The sequence below is a fragment of the Lynx rufus genome, unplaced genomic scaffold (assembly GCF_022079265.1).
Source record: "Lynx rufus isolate CCGP_SWC_20201006 ecotype Redwood Valley unplaced genomic scaffold, mLynRuf1.p SCAF_4, whole genome shotgun sequence".
In the NCBI taxonomy this organism is placed as follows: Eukaryota; Metazoa; Chordata; class Mammalia; order Carnivora; family Felidae; genus Lynx; species Lynx rufus.
The window spans coordinates 136,436,513-136,456,834 of record NW_025814856.1 but is presented as its reverse complement, the minus strand read 5'-3'; the positions used below and the strand labels follow the sequence as shown (position 1 = coordinate 136,456,834).

The 20,322-nt window shown below is 35.7% G+C and overlaps 1 protein-coding gene across 1 annotated transcript in view; it reads right to left on the bottom strand.

Moving 5' to 3' along the window:
- CFTR (CF transmembrane conductance regulator) overlaps nucleotides 1–20,322 on the bottom strand; it is a 188,051-nt gene that overhangs the window by 122,805 nt on the left and 44,924 nt on the right. Inside the window, exons 4-9 of the mRNA XM_047097293.1 lie at nucleotides 15,187–15,402; nucleotides 12,155–12,244; nucleotides 11,139–11,302; nucleotides 10,173–10,298; nucleotides 5,014–5,260; nucleotides 2,587–2,679 (exon numbers count right to left, since the gene is read on the bottom strand). Of these exons, the coding sequence (XP_046953249.1) occupies nucleotides 2,587–2,679; nucleotides 5,014–5,260; nucleotides 10,173–10,298; nucleotides 11,139–11,302; nucleotides 12,155–12,244; nucleotides 15,187–15,402 (936 nt within the window). The remainder of the gene's footprint in view (nucleotides 1–2,586; nucleotides 2,680–5,013; nucleotides 5,261–10,172; nucleotides 10,299–11,138; nucleotides 11,303–12,154; nucleotides 12,245–15,186; nucleotides 15,403–20,322) is intronic.

Here is a 20,322-nt window from a genome sequence, read left to right as displayed (position 1 = left end):
CTTAGATACAATGGAAGGAGAAAAACATAATTCCAAGGGTGAACAGGGAAGTTGGAAGCATTCATACATAATGATGGCTTCTATTTTCTTTATGTTTTGTAGGAGGCAAGGAGAACCTGAGGGAAGTAGGGGGTTTCAGGAAAGTGGTAAAGATTTGGAATAGCATCTGGGGAAATGGTAAAGGAAATTAAAGACAAATAAAAAGATTTCCCAAGAAGGTTTACAGGCCCCACTGAGGTTGAAACAAGAATAGTATAAAACTAATATAAGATATAGGATTTTCCCAGATAGCACCTCCTTCACCAAAGTCCATAAAGTCATGTTTTGCAGCAAAGGATTCAGTGGAAGGAAACAGGAATTGGGAGACTTGTAGGAGAAGAACTGAAATGATAGGTCTTGGAATAAGCAGAGGTTGAACCAGGCAGGGTCAAAAGGGAGCATTAAAGAGACTAGAAATCTTGAATTTGAAAGACCATCAGGTGTGATTTAGAGACAGATAGAGATGGAAGGTTAGAAAATTCTGGGCAGAGAAAGATTTTACATTTCCAAAGTGGAGGAAGTCTAGGTGTTCTCAAAGCTCAGGATATGCCTATGAGAGGAAGCTTCTAAAGAAGTCCCTGGAAAGTATAAGTTCTAAGGACAGTGTTGGGGGGACTGCTCATGTGGGTGTTGAGGTTTCAGACATCATGGCAGAAGTTTAATGAGCAACACTATCCCGAGTAAATGTGATCAAGAAGTGAAACAAGTCAGGCAGAAGAGAAAAATACGATTTTACTCACATGTGGAATTTAAGAAACACAACAGATGAACTTAGGGAAAAGGAAGGAAAAAGAAGATAAAAACAGAGAGGGAGGAAACCAAAGGAGATTCTCACATGCAGAGAACAAACTGGGGGTTTTGGGAGGGGTGGTGGTAGGAGGGATGGGCTGGATGGGTGATGGATATTAAGGAGGGCACTTGTTGGGATGAGCACTGGGTGTTTTATGTAAGTGATGAATCACTAAATTCTACACCTGAAATCATTATTACACCATATGTTAATTAAATTAGATTTGAATACAATTTTTTAAAAAAATGGGAAAAAGAAGTGTCCAGAGTTTGACAGGTGGCCATCAAAGACTTTGAGGATACAGCCAAATGGGAAGCAAGAGTTCAGGGAAAGGATTGGAGGCTGTGACATCGAGGTCCAAATTTCAGCTTCAGCACCTGCCAGTTGTATGAGCTGAACCAGGTACAGTAACCTCTCTAAGCTTCCACTTCCTTATCAGTAAATTACTTAGGTCGTAGAAATGTTATGTGAATTAAATGAGACAACATTTATAAAGTGATTATCCGAGAGCCTGAAGCATAGTCAGGGTTCAAGCCTGCTACCTATTTTATTAGATGGAAGGAGAGTGCAATGGAAGACTTTCGAGCAGAACAAGGAAATAATTGTCTCAAATTAGTAGGGAAAATGTTAAACCTCTTATTTTCCCTTCATTCCTAGAAGGGCAATTGAAACTCCTAAAAACAAAGAAGTAAAATCAATCTGATCCCTTTCTGATCTGGCACTTTCCCACAAACAACTTCGCCAGGCAGATAAAGAATTATTCTCTAACCTGTATCTTCAAAAATGAAGTAAAGTGAAGCCCTGGCTGTCAAGTTGCTTATATAAATAAAGCCAGTTTCAGATATTTTGACATATGCACAATAAGACACTGGTTTCAGAACTTCTATCTTTATTCAGCACATATGTGATAAGAAAATAACTCAATAGGTATTCTCAATAACCAAATATTGCTTCTTTAGAGGCTGAATATTATTGATAATATTTTTCAGACTTTGAGATATATGATAGCATTTTTATTTTTTAATTTTTTAGTTTTTTTGAGCATATTGGCTTTTTTTTTTCAAATTTTAATTTAAATTCTAGTTAGCATATAGCACAATATTGGTTTCAGGAGTAGAATTCGGTGGTTCATCACTTACACACCATACCCAGTACAAGAGAACTTTTAATAGTGAATGGAAATAAGTAAAAATAGAAAAAAACACATTGATATATCTCTCATACATCTTTACATTGCCTTGTGTATGTAAACACATTGGACTAGAACTTGAGATTAGAGAAGATATTTACTGAGGAACTACTTACTATGTGCACAGTACTCTGCTGAACACTCTACGCTTCACAACAGTCTTGCAAGAAACTAGGCACTGCTTGCAAGGTAAATATTAATATTTCACTTTATAGATGGAGAACCAAAGGTTCCACAAGTAATTTGATCTAGATTACACAGAGAATAAACGGCAAAGTCAGAATTCAAATCTTGCTCTATCAGGCTCCAAAACCTATGAGATTTGTATGCCTTCCTAATCTGTTGTGTCAAACAAATCATAGGACTTAGAAAACAATAAAGAGGCTTCCACACTTTAACATTTCTGGGCCCTGACTTCTTAATTTATCAAGTAAGTGCAGTGGTTCCCTTCCGGTGCTACCAGTTCAATTATCATTCTAACTTTCTCATCCATTAGGATGAAAACTAGATTTGAAAAGGAGGAAATGGTAAAGTATTTAGGGCAAACAATTAAAAAAAAAATTCTGACCTCTTCCCAGAAAGCTGTTACATTCTCCATCACTACTTCTGTAGTTGTTAAGTTATATTCCAATGTCTTATATTCTTGCTTTTGTAAGAAATCCTGTTTACAAAAGGAAGCAAAGATATATTGTAGAACTAAAATAGCATTAATGCATTATTACCTCTGTTTTACACTCTAATAGTTCTGTACCCTGTATTTGCATTTTGTGAATATTTATGAATATATTTATGAATACATTAGAAATTACTTCATAATAAAATAATTGATATCAGTGTTCCGAAGTTAATTTTCCAAGTACTTGGATTTATCACATTTGAAATGCACTCTTAAAACATGTGCTATTTTAGGGGCACCTAGGTGGCTCAGTCGGTTAAGTATCTGACTTTGGCTCAAGTCATGATCTCACAGTTGGTGAGTTAGAACCCATGTTGGGCTCTGTGCTGACAGCTCAGAGCCTGGAGCCTGCTTTGGATTCTGTGTGTGTCTCTCTCTCTGCTCCTCCCCCACTCACACACTCTCTCTCATTCTAAAAAATAAACAAACATTAAAAATTAAAAAGAAAACATGTGGTATTTTCTAAAACTTTTTTTAATGTTTATTTATTTTTGAGAGAGAGAGAGAGAAAGAAGGGAAGGGAAGGGGCAGAGAGAAGAGAGGGAGACAGAGGATCTGAAGCAGGCTCCACCCCATTAGTGCAGAGCATAACGTGAGACTTGAAGTCACAAACCGTGAGATCATGACCTGAGCTGAAATCAAGAGTTGGATGCTTAACTGACTGAGCCATCCAGTAACCCCTATAAAACTGTTTCTATATATTAGATTTCAACACACAACTGATTGTTTCTTCTACTCTTACAAGTGAACCTGGGTAATGAATTTATAAGGCCTCCCTGAATTACCCTCCAACGTGCCTCAATTCAACATTAGGACACAGAGAAAGCTAATGTCTTCTCATCTTTAGCTTCTTCCTTACTGGAGGCACCATAGCATCACTTCTCTGGGTTAAGGTATGAAGATCTAATATAACTGATTTTAAAGCATCAGACGTTGACTCTAAGAGAAGGCTCTATCAGACACGATTAGGGCTCAACTAGGAAAGGTGGGAGCATAAGGGAGAATTAAATGCCTATATCCTGAGGTCCTCACCATTAGGAGGTATTGAGGAAAGCCTGGTCCTTGACTCACTTTTGCTTTTTTTTCTCTGCTCTTTTCTCATTCACTATTGCTATTTTGGGTTTTCTCTTTCTTTCCTAGTTTGGTTTCTCTCTGTGTTTCTGTTCAGCGACTCTCCCTGTCTTTGTGACCTTCTCTCTTTGGGTCTGGATTCATGTTCATTCTCTCTCTCTCTCAGTTGAGAAGGGTTAACAGAAGAAATAGGATTAGTCCAAGAGCAGCTATGGTTTGGAGCTATATTCCCCAATTTGTCTAACTCACAGACCTCAAACTCATATTTTCAAAACTATAAAATTAAGAAGGGTGGCTGAGTAGAGACTGTGTAGAAGTGGAGCGGGCAGGCCCTCCTTGAAGGGGGAGCTGCCATAGCTTGTGGGGGAAAAGGGACCCAGTTACTATATATTCCAATTCTTCAAAAGATATTGAAGACATAATTTTTGTATATGTAACATTTCCCAACTTTTAAATGCTGGCAACTAACACAAATTTTTTTTTTTTAATTTAAAGTTCTAGTGAAACAGGTCAGAGGCCAAAATGAGATCCATGGACCACCCCTGGCAAAGTCTGGCCTACATTACATAATGGCAGAACCACTTAAAAGTGGCTTACCCTTCACCCTTGTTTTTATTTCTATCACAGTGATTTTCTGAGTTACATATTTAAATGGATATCAAAAAATATTAATTATAAAAATTATACCCACACATAAACTCATGGTGATAATTCATTTAGCTTTATGTATATTGGGTATAATCACCTGAGGACTTTAGAACTTCTCTTCCAAGCTACCAGCTACATCAGAATTGCTAGGATTTTAAGGTAATTAATGTGGCATAAAATGCCATTCTCATCTATCTTATTTTCTGGAAAGTGTGTTGAAAAATTTAGAAAATTTAAGGTGAACATTCTTAGTTTTAGCTGGAATGTTTTATAACTTCCTGGTGAACCTGCTACCATCTTTTGCACATTTGCCAATTAGAAATGATCTATTGGTTGATTACGTAAATAAAATTCTCCAGAATACAGAAACAATATTTTCTTCAACTTCTTTATCTTAAGAGAATCTCACAGGCCTTCATTTATTTCACTAGGCTTTTACCCCAAGGGCTCATTAGACCACATGTAGACATCAAGAGAGGAGGAAATCCTGTGTGTCAAACAGGCCCAAGACCAAGACTTGATCTCTAGAGAGTTTGCTCACTAGAAAAGCTCAGAACTGTTCTAAAATCTTTGCATATGATGCCCCGTTAGGTAAATTACCTGTATTTTGTTTATTGCTCCAAGAGAGTCATACCATGTTTGCACAGCCCAGGGGAATTGCCGAGTGACTGCCATGCGCAAAACGATGCAGAATGAGATGGTTGTGAATATTTTTCGGAGGACGATTGTTTTGATCAGTGCATAGGGAAGCACAGATAAAAACACAACAAAGAACCCTGAGAAGAAGAAGGCCGAGCTATTGAAGTATCTCACATAGGCTGCTTTCCGGGTCAGTTTCAGTTCTGTTCTATAAAAAAATATATAAAATTTGGGATACTTATTAACTTTTCGAATACCAGGCATCTTGGAATGTAAAACCGGAACATAGGCTCTCAAGGCTTTCTGCCGTTGTTCTGATCCTAGCTCCATCCTCTATGAACTGTGTGACCTTGGACAAGTTATTTTATCTCTCTGGGCCTCAGTTACCTTCTCTGAAAGGCAGACAGTAATGAATGTACCAGTGTCTTGGACATAATACCTGTAAATATTATTTTTAAATTATAATTAATAATCTATTATTAATACTATTACTATTTGACAGTATTTTAATATCTTCTTTTTTTTACTTAAAAAATATTTTTCAATATTTATTTTTTTAATTTTTTTTTAATACGAAGATTATTATCAAATTGGTTTCCATACAACACCCAGTGCTCATCCCAACAGGTGCCCTCCTCAATACCCATCACCCACCCTCTCCTCCCTCCTACCCCCCATCAACCCTCAGATTGTTCTCAGTTTTTAAGAGTCTTTTATGGTTTGGCTCCCTCCCTTTCTAACTTTTTTTTTTCCTTCCCTTCCCCCATGGTCTCCTGTTAAGTTTCTCAGGATCCACATAAGAGTGAAAACATATGGTATCTGTCTTTCTCTGTATGGCTTATTTCACTTAGCATCACACTCTCCAGTTCCAACCATGTTGCTACAAAAGGCCATATTTCATTTCTTCTCATTGTCACGTAGTATTCCATTGTGTATATAAACCACAATTTCTTTATGCACTCATTAGTTGATGGACATTTAGGCTCTTTGCATAATTTGGCTATTGTTGAAAGTGCTGCTATAAATATTGGGGTACAAGTGCCCCTATGCATCAGCACTCCTATATCCCTTGGGTAAATTCCTAGCAGTGCTATTTCTGGGTCATAGGGTAGATCTATTTTTAATTTTTTGAGGAACCTCCACACTGTTTTCCAGAGTGACTGCACCAGTTTGCATTCCCATATTTTAATATCTCCAATCACTTCATTATTAATTTTTAAGATTAGTGAAATTTCATTCAGTTTTTTAGTTTGTTGGTTGCTGTTTTAAGTAAGTTTGGAAATGAGGACAACGTTCCAAGATTTATAAAGGAAAAATATAAGTTTGTGATTCCCTAATGGATTCTTAACATTTTAGAAATTCTAGCTTGGCTTTGGAGAACACTGAAAATAACATATAAGCCACAAAGGAGTGGTTTCTCAAACCTTAGCATGTGTGAAAATCACCTGAGAAACTTATTAAAATGCAGTCTCAGGCCCACTGCTCAGAGATACTAAGTCTGCCGTAGGCTTCCAGAATCCACGTTTTAAGTAAGAACCCAAGTGATTCTGTTGCAGGTAGTTCTCGAAAAATTACAAGACAGAAGCTACTATATCCTCTCTATGTCTCACTTTAGTATAATTATTTGTAACAATCATTTTTTAAAAGATTTTATTTTATTTATTTTTTAGCAGTTACTTATTTTTGAGAGAGAGAGACAGAGAGCACGAGTCGGGGAGGGGCGGAAAGAGAGGGAGACACAGAATCTGAAGCAGACTGCAGGCTCCAAGCTGTCAGAACAGAGCCTGACACAGGGCTCGAACTCATGAACTGTGAGATCATGACTTGAGCTGAAGTCCGATGCTCAACTGACTGAGCCACCCAGGCACCCCTAAAAGATTTTATTTTTTAATTTTTTCTAGTGTTTACTTACTTTTAAAAGAGAGAGAGAGACAGAGGGACAGAGCGTGAGCAGCGGAGGGGCAAAGAGAGAGGGAGACACAGAACCTGAAGCAGGTGCCAGGCTCTGAGCACAGAGCCCAATGCAGGGCTGGAACCCATGAACCGTGAGATCATGCCCTAAGCCAGTGGGACAGTCAACCGACTGAGCCACTCAGGCGCCCCTAAAAGATTTTATTTTTAAGGAATCTCTACACCCCATGTGGGGCTAGAACCTACAGTCCAAAGATCAAGAGTCACAAGCTCCACTAACTGAGCCAGCCAGGCACTCCTGCAACAATATTTTTTTTTACTTCTGATCTTCTAGTCTGAACTGCAAACGGGAACTATTTTTTTTAATATATATAAAAGAGATTTCAGTGCTCCAGCAGGCAGAAAATAGGGAGTGCAGATGCTGGTAATAAGAGAGAACAATACTGCCTTCAACTTCCATCCCACTCTTCCAGGAAGAAAAATTAGTCACTTGTGATCCTCCTATTCAGATCTCTCAAGGGAAGAAGCAGGGATGAACAGACAAGCAGACGGTTCTGGTGGGAGGAAGCAATAGCAATAGCTGTGCCTGGCATTTGGGTGCTGGTTTCACACATTTGTATAATTCAGAAAAGTTCTCATTCTCAAGTGGCAGTGTTCAGAAAAAATCTTTTGGGTTTTTTCAGTCTGAAAAAAAGTATAATCCTGAGCACTCTGATCAAGAAAATGAAGTTCAACATGCCCAACTTAGACCATGATTCACAATCTAATGTGGTCTAATGCTTACTTATTTCAGTTATTTGGCATTGAAGGCAGATTGGGATTTTTGGAATCTCTCTGGGGCTTGACCCCGGCTCTGCCAGTTACAGCTATGCAATCTTAAGCAAACTGCCCTTCCCTTTGATCCTACAGAATCCACATGGGTAGAAGAGAGACATACCATCTCTCTGCTGGAGTTATTGCCAAGGTAAATGACAGCACGGCAGAGGGCCTAACACTGAGAATCTATGCTTAGAATCCTTAATCTTCAACAGAAAGAAGAATAATATTGGCTAGGTTGATATTAATAAAATGCTAAAAAGCACTGCTCACAAAAGTGTTCATGAATTTGTGACAATTGTTGAAATATATTAGAAACAGTTGAGGAAAAAGGAAGAAGTGGTATGACTAAAAAAGCATAATGGACTCAAGAACATTTACAAGAATCACCCAAAAAGTAGTGATTTCCATAATAAAGTCACTTGTACCTTATAAGTCATAAAAATATTTTATCAGTTTCTTATTTAAAAAAAACTTGAGGGGCGCCTGGGTGGCGCAGTCGGTTAAGCGTCCGACATCAGCCAGGTCACGATCTCGCGGTCCGGGAGTTCGAGCCCCGCGTCAGGCTCTGGGCTGATGGCTCAGAGCCTGGAGCCTGTTTCCGATTCTGTGTCTCCCTCTCTCTCTGCCCCTCCCCCGTTCATGCTCTGTCTCTCTCTGTCCCAAAAATAAATAAACGTTGAAAAAAAAAAATTAAAAAAAAAAAACAAAACTTGAAAGTACCTTTGTTAAAGAAGAGCAATAAAGGAGTAGATTTTCAGAGAGTTTTATAGTCTCTGCCCGGTTCAACAATGGTGTTGGCTGAGGTAATCACCCCTATGAAGTGCATCCTGCCATTCTCTTCCAGAATATGATATTTGCTCTTTTAAGGAGAAGCAATTCTTACTTTCCTATATTTACATCAGCACTTCCCAGCCTCTTCGGGTAACAATTTCATGACAGATTAAAGAACCAGATCACACTAGTTACAACCAAGCATTTGCTAATAGAATTGGCCAGACAGAAATACAGAATAGAAAGGATGAATTTCATCTTCTGAGGAAGAGGAAAAATGAAAACCAAAGTCAAGAAAAGTCAGCACCTAGAATGACCTGACCAGAAGTTTATCTTGAATCCAGAGACAACCAGATCCTCTGATCAGCTCCTCATCATTCTTGCTATGTCTGTGCTTATAGGCACAGAAACGACCAAGGGGACAAGTGTGATAGAGAAGTCACTTTGTTAAAAAGAAAAACAACTTCAACCAACTAGACAATTCCCCAAGATCTTTAAGGATGTTTCTGGAAAGAAAATATAATTCCTTTCCTGGATTTGTTTTGAAAGTCATAATAAAAACAGGTGACAGTAATGTTTGGGAAATATTTACTCTTTTACTCTTTCTATTTACATGGCAAAGGCCTTAATAGTTCAGCATTTCTTTTGTTGTTCCAATCACACACCTGCAGCTCAGTTATCACCGGCTACTGGAATCAGCAGCCCAATATCCTGATGACCACATTCACACCATCCAAAAGGGTACTCTTTTTTGTATATTTTCCCCTGTGAAACTCTCATATGCTATAGGACCTGAAATTATCTGCTCTTTAACAGTAGTATATCTATCACTGAGTCTCCTAGAACCCTTTTTTGATTGCAGTTTGTAGAACATGGAACTTGACTGAAAGAAATGGTCTCATGGCTACAGAATGCCATAGCTTATATTGTACCCTAAATTACCACAGTAATCATATCTCAGTCTGTGCTATACTTTTTCACTGGATATAGTCTTTACCAGTCAGTGAAAGAGAGATTATCGGAGGTGAAATAAGACTAGAGATAGGTGCCAAGTATTGATTCTATCTCAGGTGGTGGCTTTCATTGCTTGAACTGACCTCTCAAATGCAGGGTTTCTAGAACACAAGTTACTAGATATTATCCTGTATTATTATTCTTAAGTTAAGGAAGAACAATGATACTTTAACCAAAGAGAAGGGTTTCTTTTCACTTTTCCTGAGCCATAACATAAGTGAAATGGAAGAACAGAAAACCACTTATTTGGTTCAGATTTGCACACGTATTGCTCTACTGGTTTCATTTAAGGTTTTATTCAGCCTCCAGCATTATGATCATTATTTTAGTCAAATAAGTATAATAAGCAGCTATAAACACATAGAGGGGATTCTTCATAAGGCATAAATATCCTTGTAATAAAAAATAACACACTTAACCAACTATATACAGACCATGGAAATGACTTTATGCCACTTGATAGTGATACAGGAATATTGATATAACTTAATACAATTGATTGTCAGAAACTTCAAATATGAACTGAAATCCCACTGTGACATACTCATCTTTAAAATATTAAACATGAAATAGCTACTGATATTGAAATTATCAGAAAGACTTACTGTCTTAGGTTTTCAATCATTTTTTCCATCGCTTCCTCCCAGCAGTATGCCTTAACAGATTGGATATTTTCAATCATTTCAGAGGTGATCACAAGTCTTTCGTTGATCTTTCCAGCTCTCTGATCTCTGTAAATCAATTAATCAATCAAATACTTAATAAAACCAAGTCAAATTACCACTAATAACCACAAAAGTTTTTTCAAAAAATCCACATTTCTTATTAAACAGATGAACATTTATTTTATTATCTAACAGATGGTAACAAAAATCATGAACAAAAATAATTCACTAAATAGCTACCATTTAGTGAATGCCTCTTATGTGCCACACACTATTAGATGCATTCCACATACTATCTCAGTGTAGTACCCTTCATGGAAGTCTAGAAGTAGTGGTTATCTCCATTTTAAAGATAAAAAAACAGAGACTCAGTAAGGCCAAGTGACTTGAGTCAGGTCACATAACTAGTAAGCATGCAGTCTGGTATTTAAACCAAGAGTTAGCAGATTCCACATTTTGTATACATGCTATCATCTTCTAGCTGACAAACTCTAGAAGTCCTCTATTACAAGCTGTGACTTGTATCATTAACTCATTCTCTACTAAAAAGTAACCAAGGCTGTAGTGTGATCATCCTTGAACCAGAGTAGGAAAAACCTATAAAATTCTATCCAACATTTATGCATTCACTCCCATGTACATATATGTTTTATCCATTCTACCTAAATATTATAATACATAAAAATGAACTGAATATTAAGATATTTAAAAAGAAATTCTATAGATTGATAAGCAAAAAAAAAGTCCCTTAATACACTGAGTATGATTTACACTATTAAAATAACTCCTTTTTAGTGACATCCAGGAAGTAGATCCCAGTTCAGTATATAGAGCAGTCCCTGGTTTTACTAGACTTTTGGAATATCTAACTTAAAATCCTTCCAAGCTATGTAACCAGAGTGCTACCTGTACTTCATCATCATTCTTCCCAGTGCAGCTTGAAAAAGGGCAAGGATTATGAGGAAAGCAAGACCACAGAAGGCGGAGGCCTGTAACAAGTCCCAGAGGAGCCCCATGAGGAGAGCCACTTGCAAAGGAGCAATCCACACAAAATGTGCCAGTGCAAGTCCCTGCGAAATAAAATCACAGTGAAAACCAGTGACAAAGAAACAAGCAAACAAGCCTAAGATGGGAGAAATTGAGCACAGCGAGCTTATACAATCAAACACATCATGGTTCCCACTGTGCTAAACTCAATGTGTTTGCTACACGAAGCACACATCAGTGTGCTTAAACATTCTACAAATAGACTAGGATTTCCCAAGGAACAAATTTCAAGTTGTTGCATTTTCAGGGTGTTTTTATTCAATGGAATTAAAATTAAATATCTTAAGTATCAGGTCAGGGACTTATTTTAAATAACTTACCTCTATTTGGATAAAGCAAGAGCCATGGTATAAACATGTAAGAGCAAAAGGGTTTCCAAAGGCTCAAGGTAACAACTCTATCACCTGACAAAATATTCAGAGTAAATGCAGGCTCAATTCATTAGTAATTTATGTAGCACCTGCTGTGGGTTTAACATTATGCTACATACTGAAAATGCTAAGATAAATAAAACACATTATGTGTCCTCAAAGACCTTGCAATTATTTGTGTCATAAGACAGCACTGAACAAGAATTGCTCAGAGTATCATATTCAGCCAAAGTAAATAACAGATGTAAAGTATTAAAAGGAAACAAGATCTGATAAAAAATGAATTTTGAAACACCTCATTAAATATGCAGCAAGCTGAGATGCCTTTGTATCGGCTGGTTCTGTAAGTCCCCGGAATGGCACTGTCCTGTGCAACCCAACCTTGCAGGAATAGGGAAGGTAGGGATGTCTATGATTTAGCCACATATTACCATCAACTAACCCAGAAAAACCCTTGGGACTGTATGATTTATAACAATAATGCATAAATCAGTAGGTACATACTTCATCAAATTTGTTCAGGTTGTTGGAAAGGAGACTAACAAGTTGTCCAATACTTATTTTATCCAGAACACGGCTTGACAGCTTTAAAGTCTAAAAGGAAAATCGGAAGTTAGGTGATGTTGACAAAGAGAAGACAAAAAGAATATTTATAAATAACATTATAATACAGCTGAAGAATTAGGTGACTATGCATGCGTTTTTAAGTAAAGGTAATGAAAATTATTTTCTGTTTATCTAGCTTAGGATATTCTCCGATTTATAAATATTTCTCTTCACAAAATATATTATACTGGCATGCCTGTAGTTATTTTATTTTCCAGCATCTATATAGTAAGAACATCCTTTCTACTCCACAGCAGTAATGATATTACACTTAAATGTCCATTCATATGGTGTGGAGATTTTGGTGGGTTTGGTTTGGTTTGGTTTGGTTTTTATAGGCAGCAAAATTTGAGATTAAAGCCTATAATCTTATAGTAACTCTATTTTTCTATAGTGGAGTCCTATAGTAATTCTATTGAATAAAATGACAATTAAAGTCAATAAAAGTATATTATGAATAATTGAATCATTAATGACTTTGTGAAAGATTAACAATACAAAATCCTTAAATATTACACAGAAAAAATACATCCCTATACACAAATAGAACTGGTAAGTAGATAAATTAATAATAGTTATGAAAGATCACTTATACTTTGCCTAAAATTTAATAAGAATTAATAAATCCTTTGATTGGAGAGTACCCATCCAATATTTGTTTCAATTGAATGTATATGTATTGAGCACTTATGAGATGCAAATCACTGGATTCAAGGCTTCAGGAATTATTGTTAGGATTTATTAATACATATTTCTTGCCTTAAGGTAACCTAGTACATACATCAACTAAATATGATATGATAAATGAGTTCAAGGGAGCAGAATATAACCAGGTGGTTATGAGAAAGTTCACATACCTGGTTACAAAAATTGGGATTTTATCGAGGAGGTAAAATTGAATATGGGTGTGGAATAATGAATACAATTTAGATAAGTACAGATGAAGAAAGAATCAAAGCAGTTAATTCCAAAACACTATTAGAGCAATATGAAGGGAAAATTCCACTGACTGGGTCACACACTCCTCATTAATAGACTTCATCTATCTCAGGTGTGCATAGCAAGCACTCAGCGAAGATTTGTTTTTGTTATTATTTCTGTCTTCTTGAAATTCATAAGCAAAGATAAATTTAGTTCATATTTAGATTATTTTCTTGTATTTTTACATTTTTCATTTAAGTACAGTTGACATACGATATTGTATTCGTTTCAGGTGTACAACATAATGATTTGACATTTATAGAATGCATTTAGGTTCATTATTTAACATATAATTTGAATGTATCATAGTTGCAGATTTTGGAGCAAAGCAAAAAAGTGCTGTATTACAAAATGTGGGGTACTGTAAGGAGAATTAGTGGCTGCCTGCCATGTGGATGGAGCTGGTCTGATACGGGACCAGTCTACTTCAGGCTCCTTTAGGGACCAAACCACAGCCACGTGAAGACACAACTGAATTCTCTGGTGATGGTGCCAGTGCAGGCCAGTAAGTGCAGCTAGAGGGGTAAACAAACCAGGTAATAACACAAATACTCAAAAATGAGAGAAAAAAGGATAGATGCAATAGCTTCTAACTTTTCCTCAGCGTGTTCTGAGTCTGAAAGCACATATGCTGCTGTATTTGTGCTAAATGTTACACATGAATTTACAAATAACCTTCTCCTTCTTTGATCTCCCATCCCCTTTAGCCCATAAAATTTCTGGATCGAAACAAAATTTTTGTTGATTTATTACCCATGTTTTCCTGGTACTTGGTTGAATTGATGACATTGTAGCTGAGGTGATCTGACTAAACTGTGGACTCTATTTTTTTTTCGTGTGCATCCATAAAAGGCTGTTTTGAACAATAAAGTATGACTATCAAGGTTTTATGACACAACTGACCTTGCATATATATTATGGAAGTGTTATGGGTTATTTGCTAGAGGTAATTTCAGATCCATGTCCCTTATAAGCCAAGTATATAAAGTTTTTACATTGGGGGAAGAAAAAGAGAAGAAGGGTAAAGCAATACCCAAATGATTCAACCAAAATAGCTTTACTGTAATGACGTGGTAGACCCAAGCAATCACACATGGCCTACAAAGCATGTCACTGAAATGATATTAAATTGTGTTTGTAAGGTGGGAAGTCTTAATCTGCATTCACCTAAATCATGCTTCTGCAACTTGGGCTCTTGTCTGGATAATGCATACAGAAAAGTAGAGAAGGTCTTATGGTTGTAGTACATGTGTTGTTGCAAAAATGTTCAATTTGCAGGACTCAAAGGATGACAAAATCACTGTGTCACAACTAATTAAGGCAGGAACTGTTATTGCTTGGATTATCAATAACAATTACATACTACTCTCTTGTTATTGAACGTAAAGATATATGGCATTTTACCGCAAGACATTTTGCCAATGACTTTTACATGGATGGTAAGTATCATTTTAATGGGGAGCCATACATTCCAAAACACAATGATGTGACTAGTTTTAAAAAATGAAATCTGGGGCACCTGGGTGGCTCAGTCTGTTGGGCCTCCAACTTCAGCTCAGGTCATGATCTGACAGTTCGGTTCGTGAGTTCAAGTCCCACATCAGGCTCTGTGCTGACAGCTCGGAGCCTGAAGCCTGCTTCAGATTCTGTCTCCCTCTCTCTGCCCCTCCCCTGCTCACACTCTCTCTGTCTCTCTCAAGGATAAATAAACATTTAAAAATATTTTAAAAAAATGAAATCCATAGCATAGGGAGTTTACAGAAAATGCTCAATAATTATTAGCCAAAATGAACTGAATTAATCACCAAGGAAAATGAGAAACATTAATTAATGCTGCCATTTACTTAACAGGCCTACAAAATTGATTTTAGCATTTATCCCTTAAGTGTATCAACATGACATTTAAAACATGTTGCACGTAGCATGGAGACTATGCAAGAAAGCATTACCTTCTTATAAATCAAACTAAACATAGCTATTCTTATTTGCATTCCAATGTGATGAAGGCCAAAAATGGCTGGGTGCAAAAGCAGAGTCCTCATGACAAAGAGAAGGCATAAGCCTACGGCTAGATAAATTGCAATGGAGCGTTCCGCCTTGTTATCTGGATCATAGGAAGCTATGATTCTTCCCAGTAAGAGAGGCTGGACTGCTTTGGTGACTTCCTAAAAAGAGGAAAAACCAAGAAATTAGATTTCATTTCCCTTGCATAAAATGGCCCCACAATTTCAACAAAAAAAATTTTCATCTTTAGAGAAGGATTTAAAATGGGCTAACATAGAGGGCTGCGCCATATGTAAAACTCTTGATGTTATTTTCATTTTTATCCTTTGAAATAAGATTTGATTTTTGGTTATAGTGAAAGTCATTTGGAGACAAGTTTATGCATAAGGTATTTTTGACTGAAAAGTGAATAGTGGCCATACAGTAAAGGTGTGGTTTCTGGAATGGTATATTAATCAGTAATATGTACATAGCGCTGAATGGTTTATGAAATATTTTTATTTGATTTTCAGGACAGCTTTAGGAGTCAGAGTAGGCATTATTATTTTCACTTTGTGGATGAAGAAACTAAGGCCAAAGACACCAAGTGACCTGATGTGACTTCAAAATAGAACTTGAGAAAGTGTTTGGAGTTAGTGGCATTATTTCCAGAATGAAAACAGCTTCTCAAGGCAACCACATAAAGGGGAGCTGGCAACAGGAGGAAGGAGCATGCAGGCACTGGTGGCATTTAATTCTGCCACTTCCACTTCTGGTCTCAAACCCATCCTGGTATGGAATGGGTATGGACTTCAGGAAAGCAGTGTTACAACAAACTTCAACCTCAGTCCAGTTTCCAATGATTTATCAACTCTTCAAAGGCTTGTGAGTTAACACAGGAAGATGAAAGTTGTGCTTTCCAAATGCATCTAGTCAGGGTCCTCAATTAATTAGTAAATCAAATTGTCCATCAAATCCATTACCCCTCCTCCTGAATATATAGGAATAGATTTGAATTCAAGAGGTCTAACTCTTCTCCATCTTACTAAATTGTTTTCAAGAGAGAAAAACACAAAACCTCCCCTGTCTTGTTTTATGATGAACCAATGAAATGGAGATCTGAAGCTAAACCCTCAAGGGATGTGATGTTAGGCTAATTGATTCCATTTCAAAGGTATATTTTCCAGCCAGACTGGTACCACAGCATTGTTCAGTTTACTCCCCCTCAACCCTTAATTTGCTTATTCTCCTCCATTTTCTACAATCCCTTTTCTAAACCGCAAATGCCCAATACCACAAGCCCCCTTATTCCCAATAACTAAAAACGCTTTTCTGTACCAAGTTCATCCCCATTAGAAATCAATCCTACCTATACAGAGCTGTCATTGATTGATCACTAGCTGTGCATTCTATACTTTATATTCAGTACTTTATTTCAAATTAACTATGTAGACTAAGGCTCTGAATATAAGGAAAGAATCAAACACTTTTTAAAAGTTTCCAAACTAATCACAAAATGGGTTATAGTTTTCTCATCTCACATTAGCCATATTAAAACCTGTATTCAGACAGATGAGTACTGAAAAGAAAATCACTACCTTATCTGCATATAACATGTTGTTTGCTATATCTGCTGAAGAGCACTTGTTTTTTAAAAAGTAAATAAGTGTGTACTTTTTTGTTGGTGTGTATCATATTGTATATGATTTGTACTTTTATTACACATGTATCCACCTTTAGAATATATAGAAAGAATTGGCTCTGGTGTTTTAAATTTATATAAATGGTATCATACTATGCTTTTTGCAACTATTCTTTATTTACACTGTGTTTTTGACATTTATTTCCATTGATCCTTGCATAGCTACACATTTATTCTAAGTGCTGTTCAACATGACATCCTTGAATACATCAGGTTATATGTCCCATTGTCTTAAACTGGGGGCATACAGATTGTTTCCATTTTTAAACTACTACAATCTGTGCAGGTGATGTCCTATTTCTTTCAAGTTTCATAGACCCATGTCAGACTTTCTCTAGCAGAGATAATTTTATTTCAAAATAACTCCTTACACCAGGAAAATAAAGTCAAAATAAATCTTGTATTTGAAATTACAGGTATGAATTTATCTGCATTACAGATGTGCTTAGAGTGGCAATATTTCATCCTCAAAATTACTTTTAGATCAATATTTTATTCTAGAATTTTTCTATACTATGTTGCTCTTCATAGACAAATGTCAATACCACATTTACTTTGATTTAATTTTCCATTAACAGTGGGTTTGCAGTTGGCTAAATATTTACTTTAAAAATTATACCTCTAAACTCAAAGCATAGTTATTTTTTCTGATACAAGTACATGATTAGTTGAAGAACTTCTAAGGTCCCATTATTTTCTATGGTGTGTAGTCACTAAATTCCTCACGATCATCAGTATGTCAACTTTTTTACAATATTATTTATATGTCTTTATCCCAGGAATACTAGGACATTATTTGCGAAATATTGAAAAGTTAGAATTGCTCAATATTAAGAAATTAATAGAATCCAATAGACTATAGAAGAACTTATGATTATCTCAGTAACAACTGTAATAAATCTGATAAAACTTCAATATCAGTTTCTGATAAATGTTCTAACTATACTTGAATATAAAGAAAGAAATTTTCCTTCAAAACGGCAATCAACACCTAATTAACTAATCTTAACAAACTAATCAATAAAACTAAAAGCATTACCTTTAGGGTCAGGCAAACACAAACAATAGGAATACTGGTTATTAGAACAATTTAACATTTTCTGGAACTTTTAGCTGTTACAACTCAATAAGAGAAATGATCAAGGTATGAGTATTATGAAGAAATGAAAAGGATCATTATAAGCATAGAATATGACCATCCATATAACAAATTTAAGTGAATTAAGAGTTTCATAGGCAGAAGTTTAAGAAATAATTATACTAAGAAATTAAATTCCTACACACCAAGCATAGTAATCAATTAAATAAGTATCCCATTTATATAAAAATTTATGTTATATAACAAGAGACATTATAAATACCAATAATTAATATATACCTTAAAAATATTTATAAACATTACTAAGACATATTTTAATTTTTTTTACATTTATTTATTTTTGAGAGACAGAGAGACAGAGCACAAGTGGGGAGGGGCAGAGAGAGAAGGAGAGAGAATCCAAAGGAGGCTCCAGGCTCTGAGCTGTCAGCACAGAGGCCGACGCGGGGCTCAAACTCACAAACGGTGAGATCATGACCTGAGCCGAAGTCGGACATTCAACTGACTGAGCCACCCAGGCGCCCCTACTAAGACATATTTTAAAGTCTTAAATAAAAGTCTTAAGGACTTTAAATTTTTCTATAAAGAAAAACTGAATATTACAAAGATTATATTCTCTCCATGGTATTTTGTAAGTCTAACGTAACTTTCACCAGAATTTCAGGTGGGTTCTTTGGAAGTGGATTTTCAGCACCATAATAGCAGGGACTGATTGTCTTCATTTCTATAATAATCCCAACATGATGCACAATACCTAGCACAGAACATCCACTAAGTGAGTATTTGCTAATCAATGGGTAAAATGGTTATAAATTTCATTTGAAAAAAATGAGAGATTAGTCAAAAACATTTGAGGAATAAGAAAAATGTGTGAAAAGGTTTACATTACTGGATATTAAATCATATTATACAGCTATTATAATATATGGCATGACAAATAGAGTGATTTATCTGTGAGCAGGTTCAAGCACATGTAATAATTTTGTGTATTATGTTATTCTAATTCAGTGGAGAAAGGCTAGATTATGCAATAAATGATGAGGAAACTGGACACTCATTTTTAAAACTACATTTTTATCTCAAACATACATCAAAATAAATTGCAAATGCATTAGATATTTACATGTAAAAGCTGAAATAGTAAAACATAAATAAACATAAAAAAACATGTAAAAACATAAATAATTTGGGTAGGAAGGCTTTTAATAATGTCTGATAACAAAAGCAGAAAACAAAGGAAAAGGTATATAGATTTGGCAGCAAATTTTTAAAAGTTAAAACTTCTTTTTTAAAATTTTTTAAATGTTTATTTATTTTTGAGAGAGAGCGTGCGTGCGCGCACAAGCGGGGGAGGGGGCAGAGAGAGAGGGAGACCCAGAATCTGAAGCAGACTCCAGACTCTCAGCTGTCAGCACAGAGCCCATGACAGCCCGACGCAGGCCTCAAACTCATGAGCTGTTGAGATCATGACCTGAGTCCAAAGCGGACACTTAATGGACTAAGCTGCCTAGATGCCCTAAAAGTTAAAACCTCTAATTGTTAAGAAAATAAGAGGTAAAACTCACTAGAAACAAATGATAGGCTGGGGGAGATACTCTCTTATATCAATAAGAAAAAGACAAACTCTAAAATAGACAAAAAACATGAAAAGGCAATTACATACACACAAAAAATATAAATGCTTAATTAATATACAAAAACTGTTTAAACTCACTAGAAACCAAAAGTAATGCAAAGAAAAATAATAATATATTCCTTCTCACTGAGCAATTTGAAAATAATTTTTAAATGATGACACCTATTATTGGTGAGGGCTGAATTTTCATACTTTAGTAGCAAGAAAGTAAAATAGTACTTTTTAGTGGAAGGCAATTTGATAATCTGGAAATCTGCTAAAGGGATGTCATTGAAGGTCTGTTTACAATCATGAAAAATTAGAAGCAATATAAACATTTAATGATGGGGAACTGAAAAATTATGGTATGGTACAGTCACATGATTTATTAAACAATAGGGTGATTAGGTAAAAAGTCATCTAATGACATAAAAGGCATTCATAATACATTAAGAAGAGAAGCAGATTTATAACACATTATATAAAGCAATGATCCCCCTCCCTTAATAAAGTATATATTCTATTCCCATGGGAAAAAAACTAGAAGGATGAACATCAAATTTATCAGTAATTATCTGATTACTTTCATAATCATAAAAATATTTAAAAGAATAATAAAATTTAGTTAGGAAATTTCATATGATTTATGGTCATTAATAAGTGGTGAAGAAAACATGCATACAAAA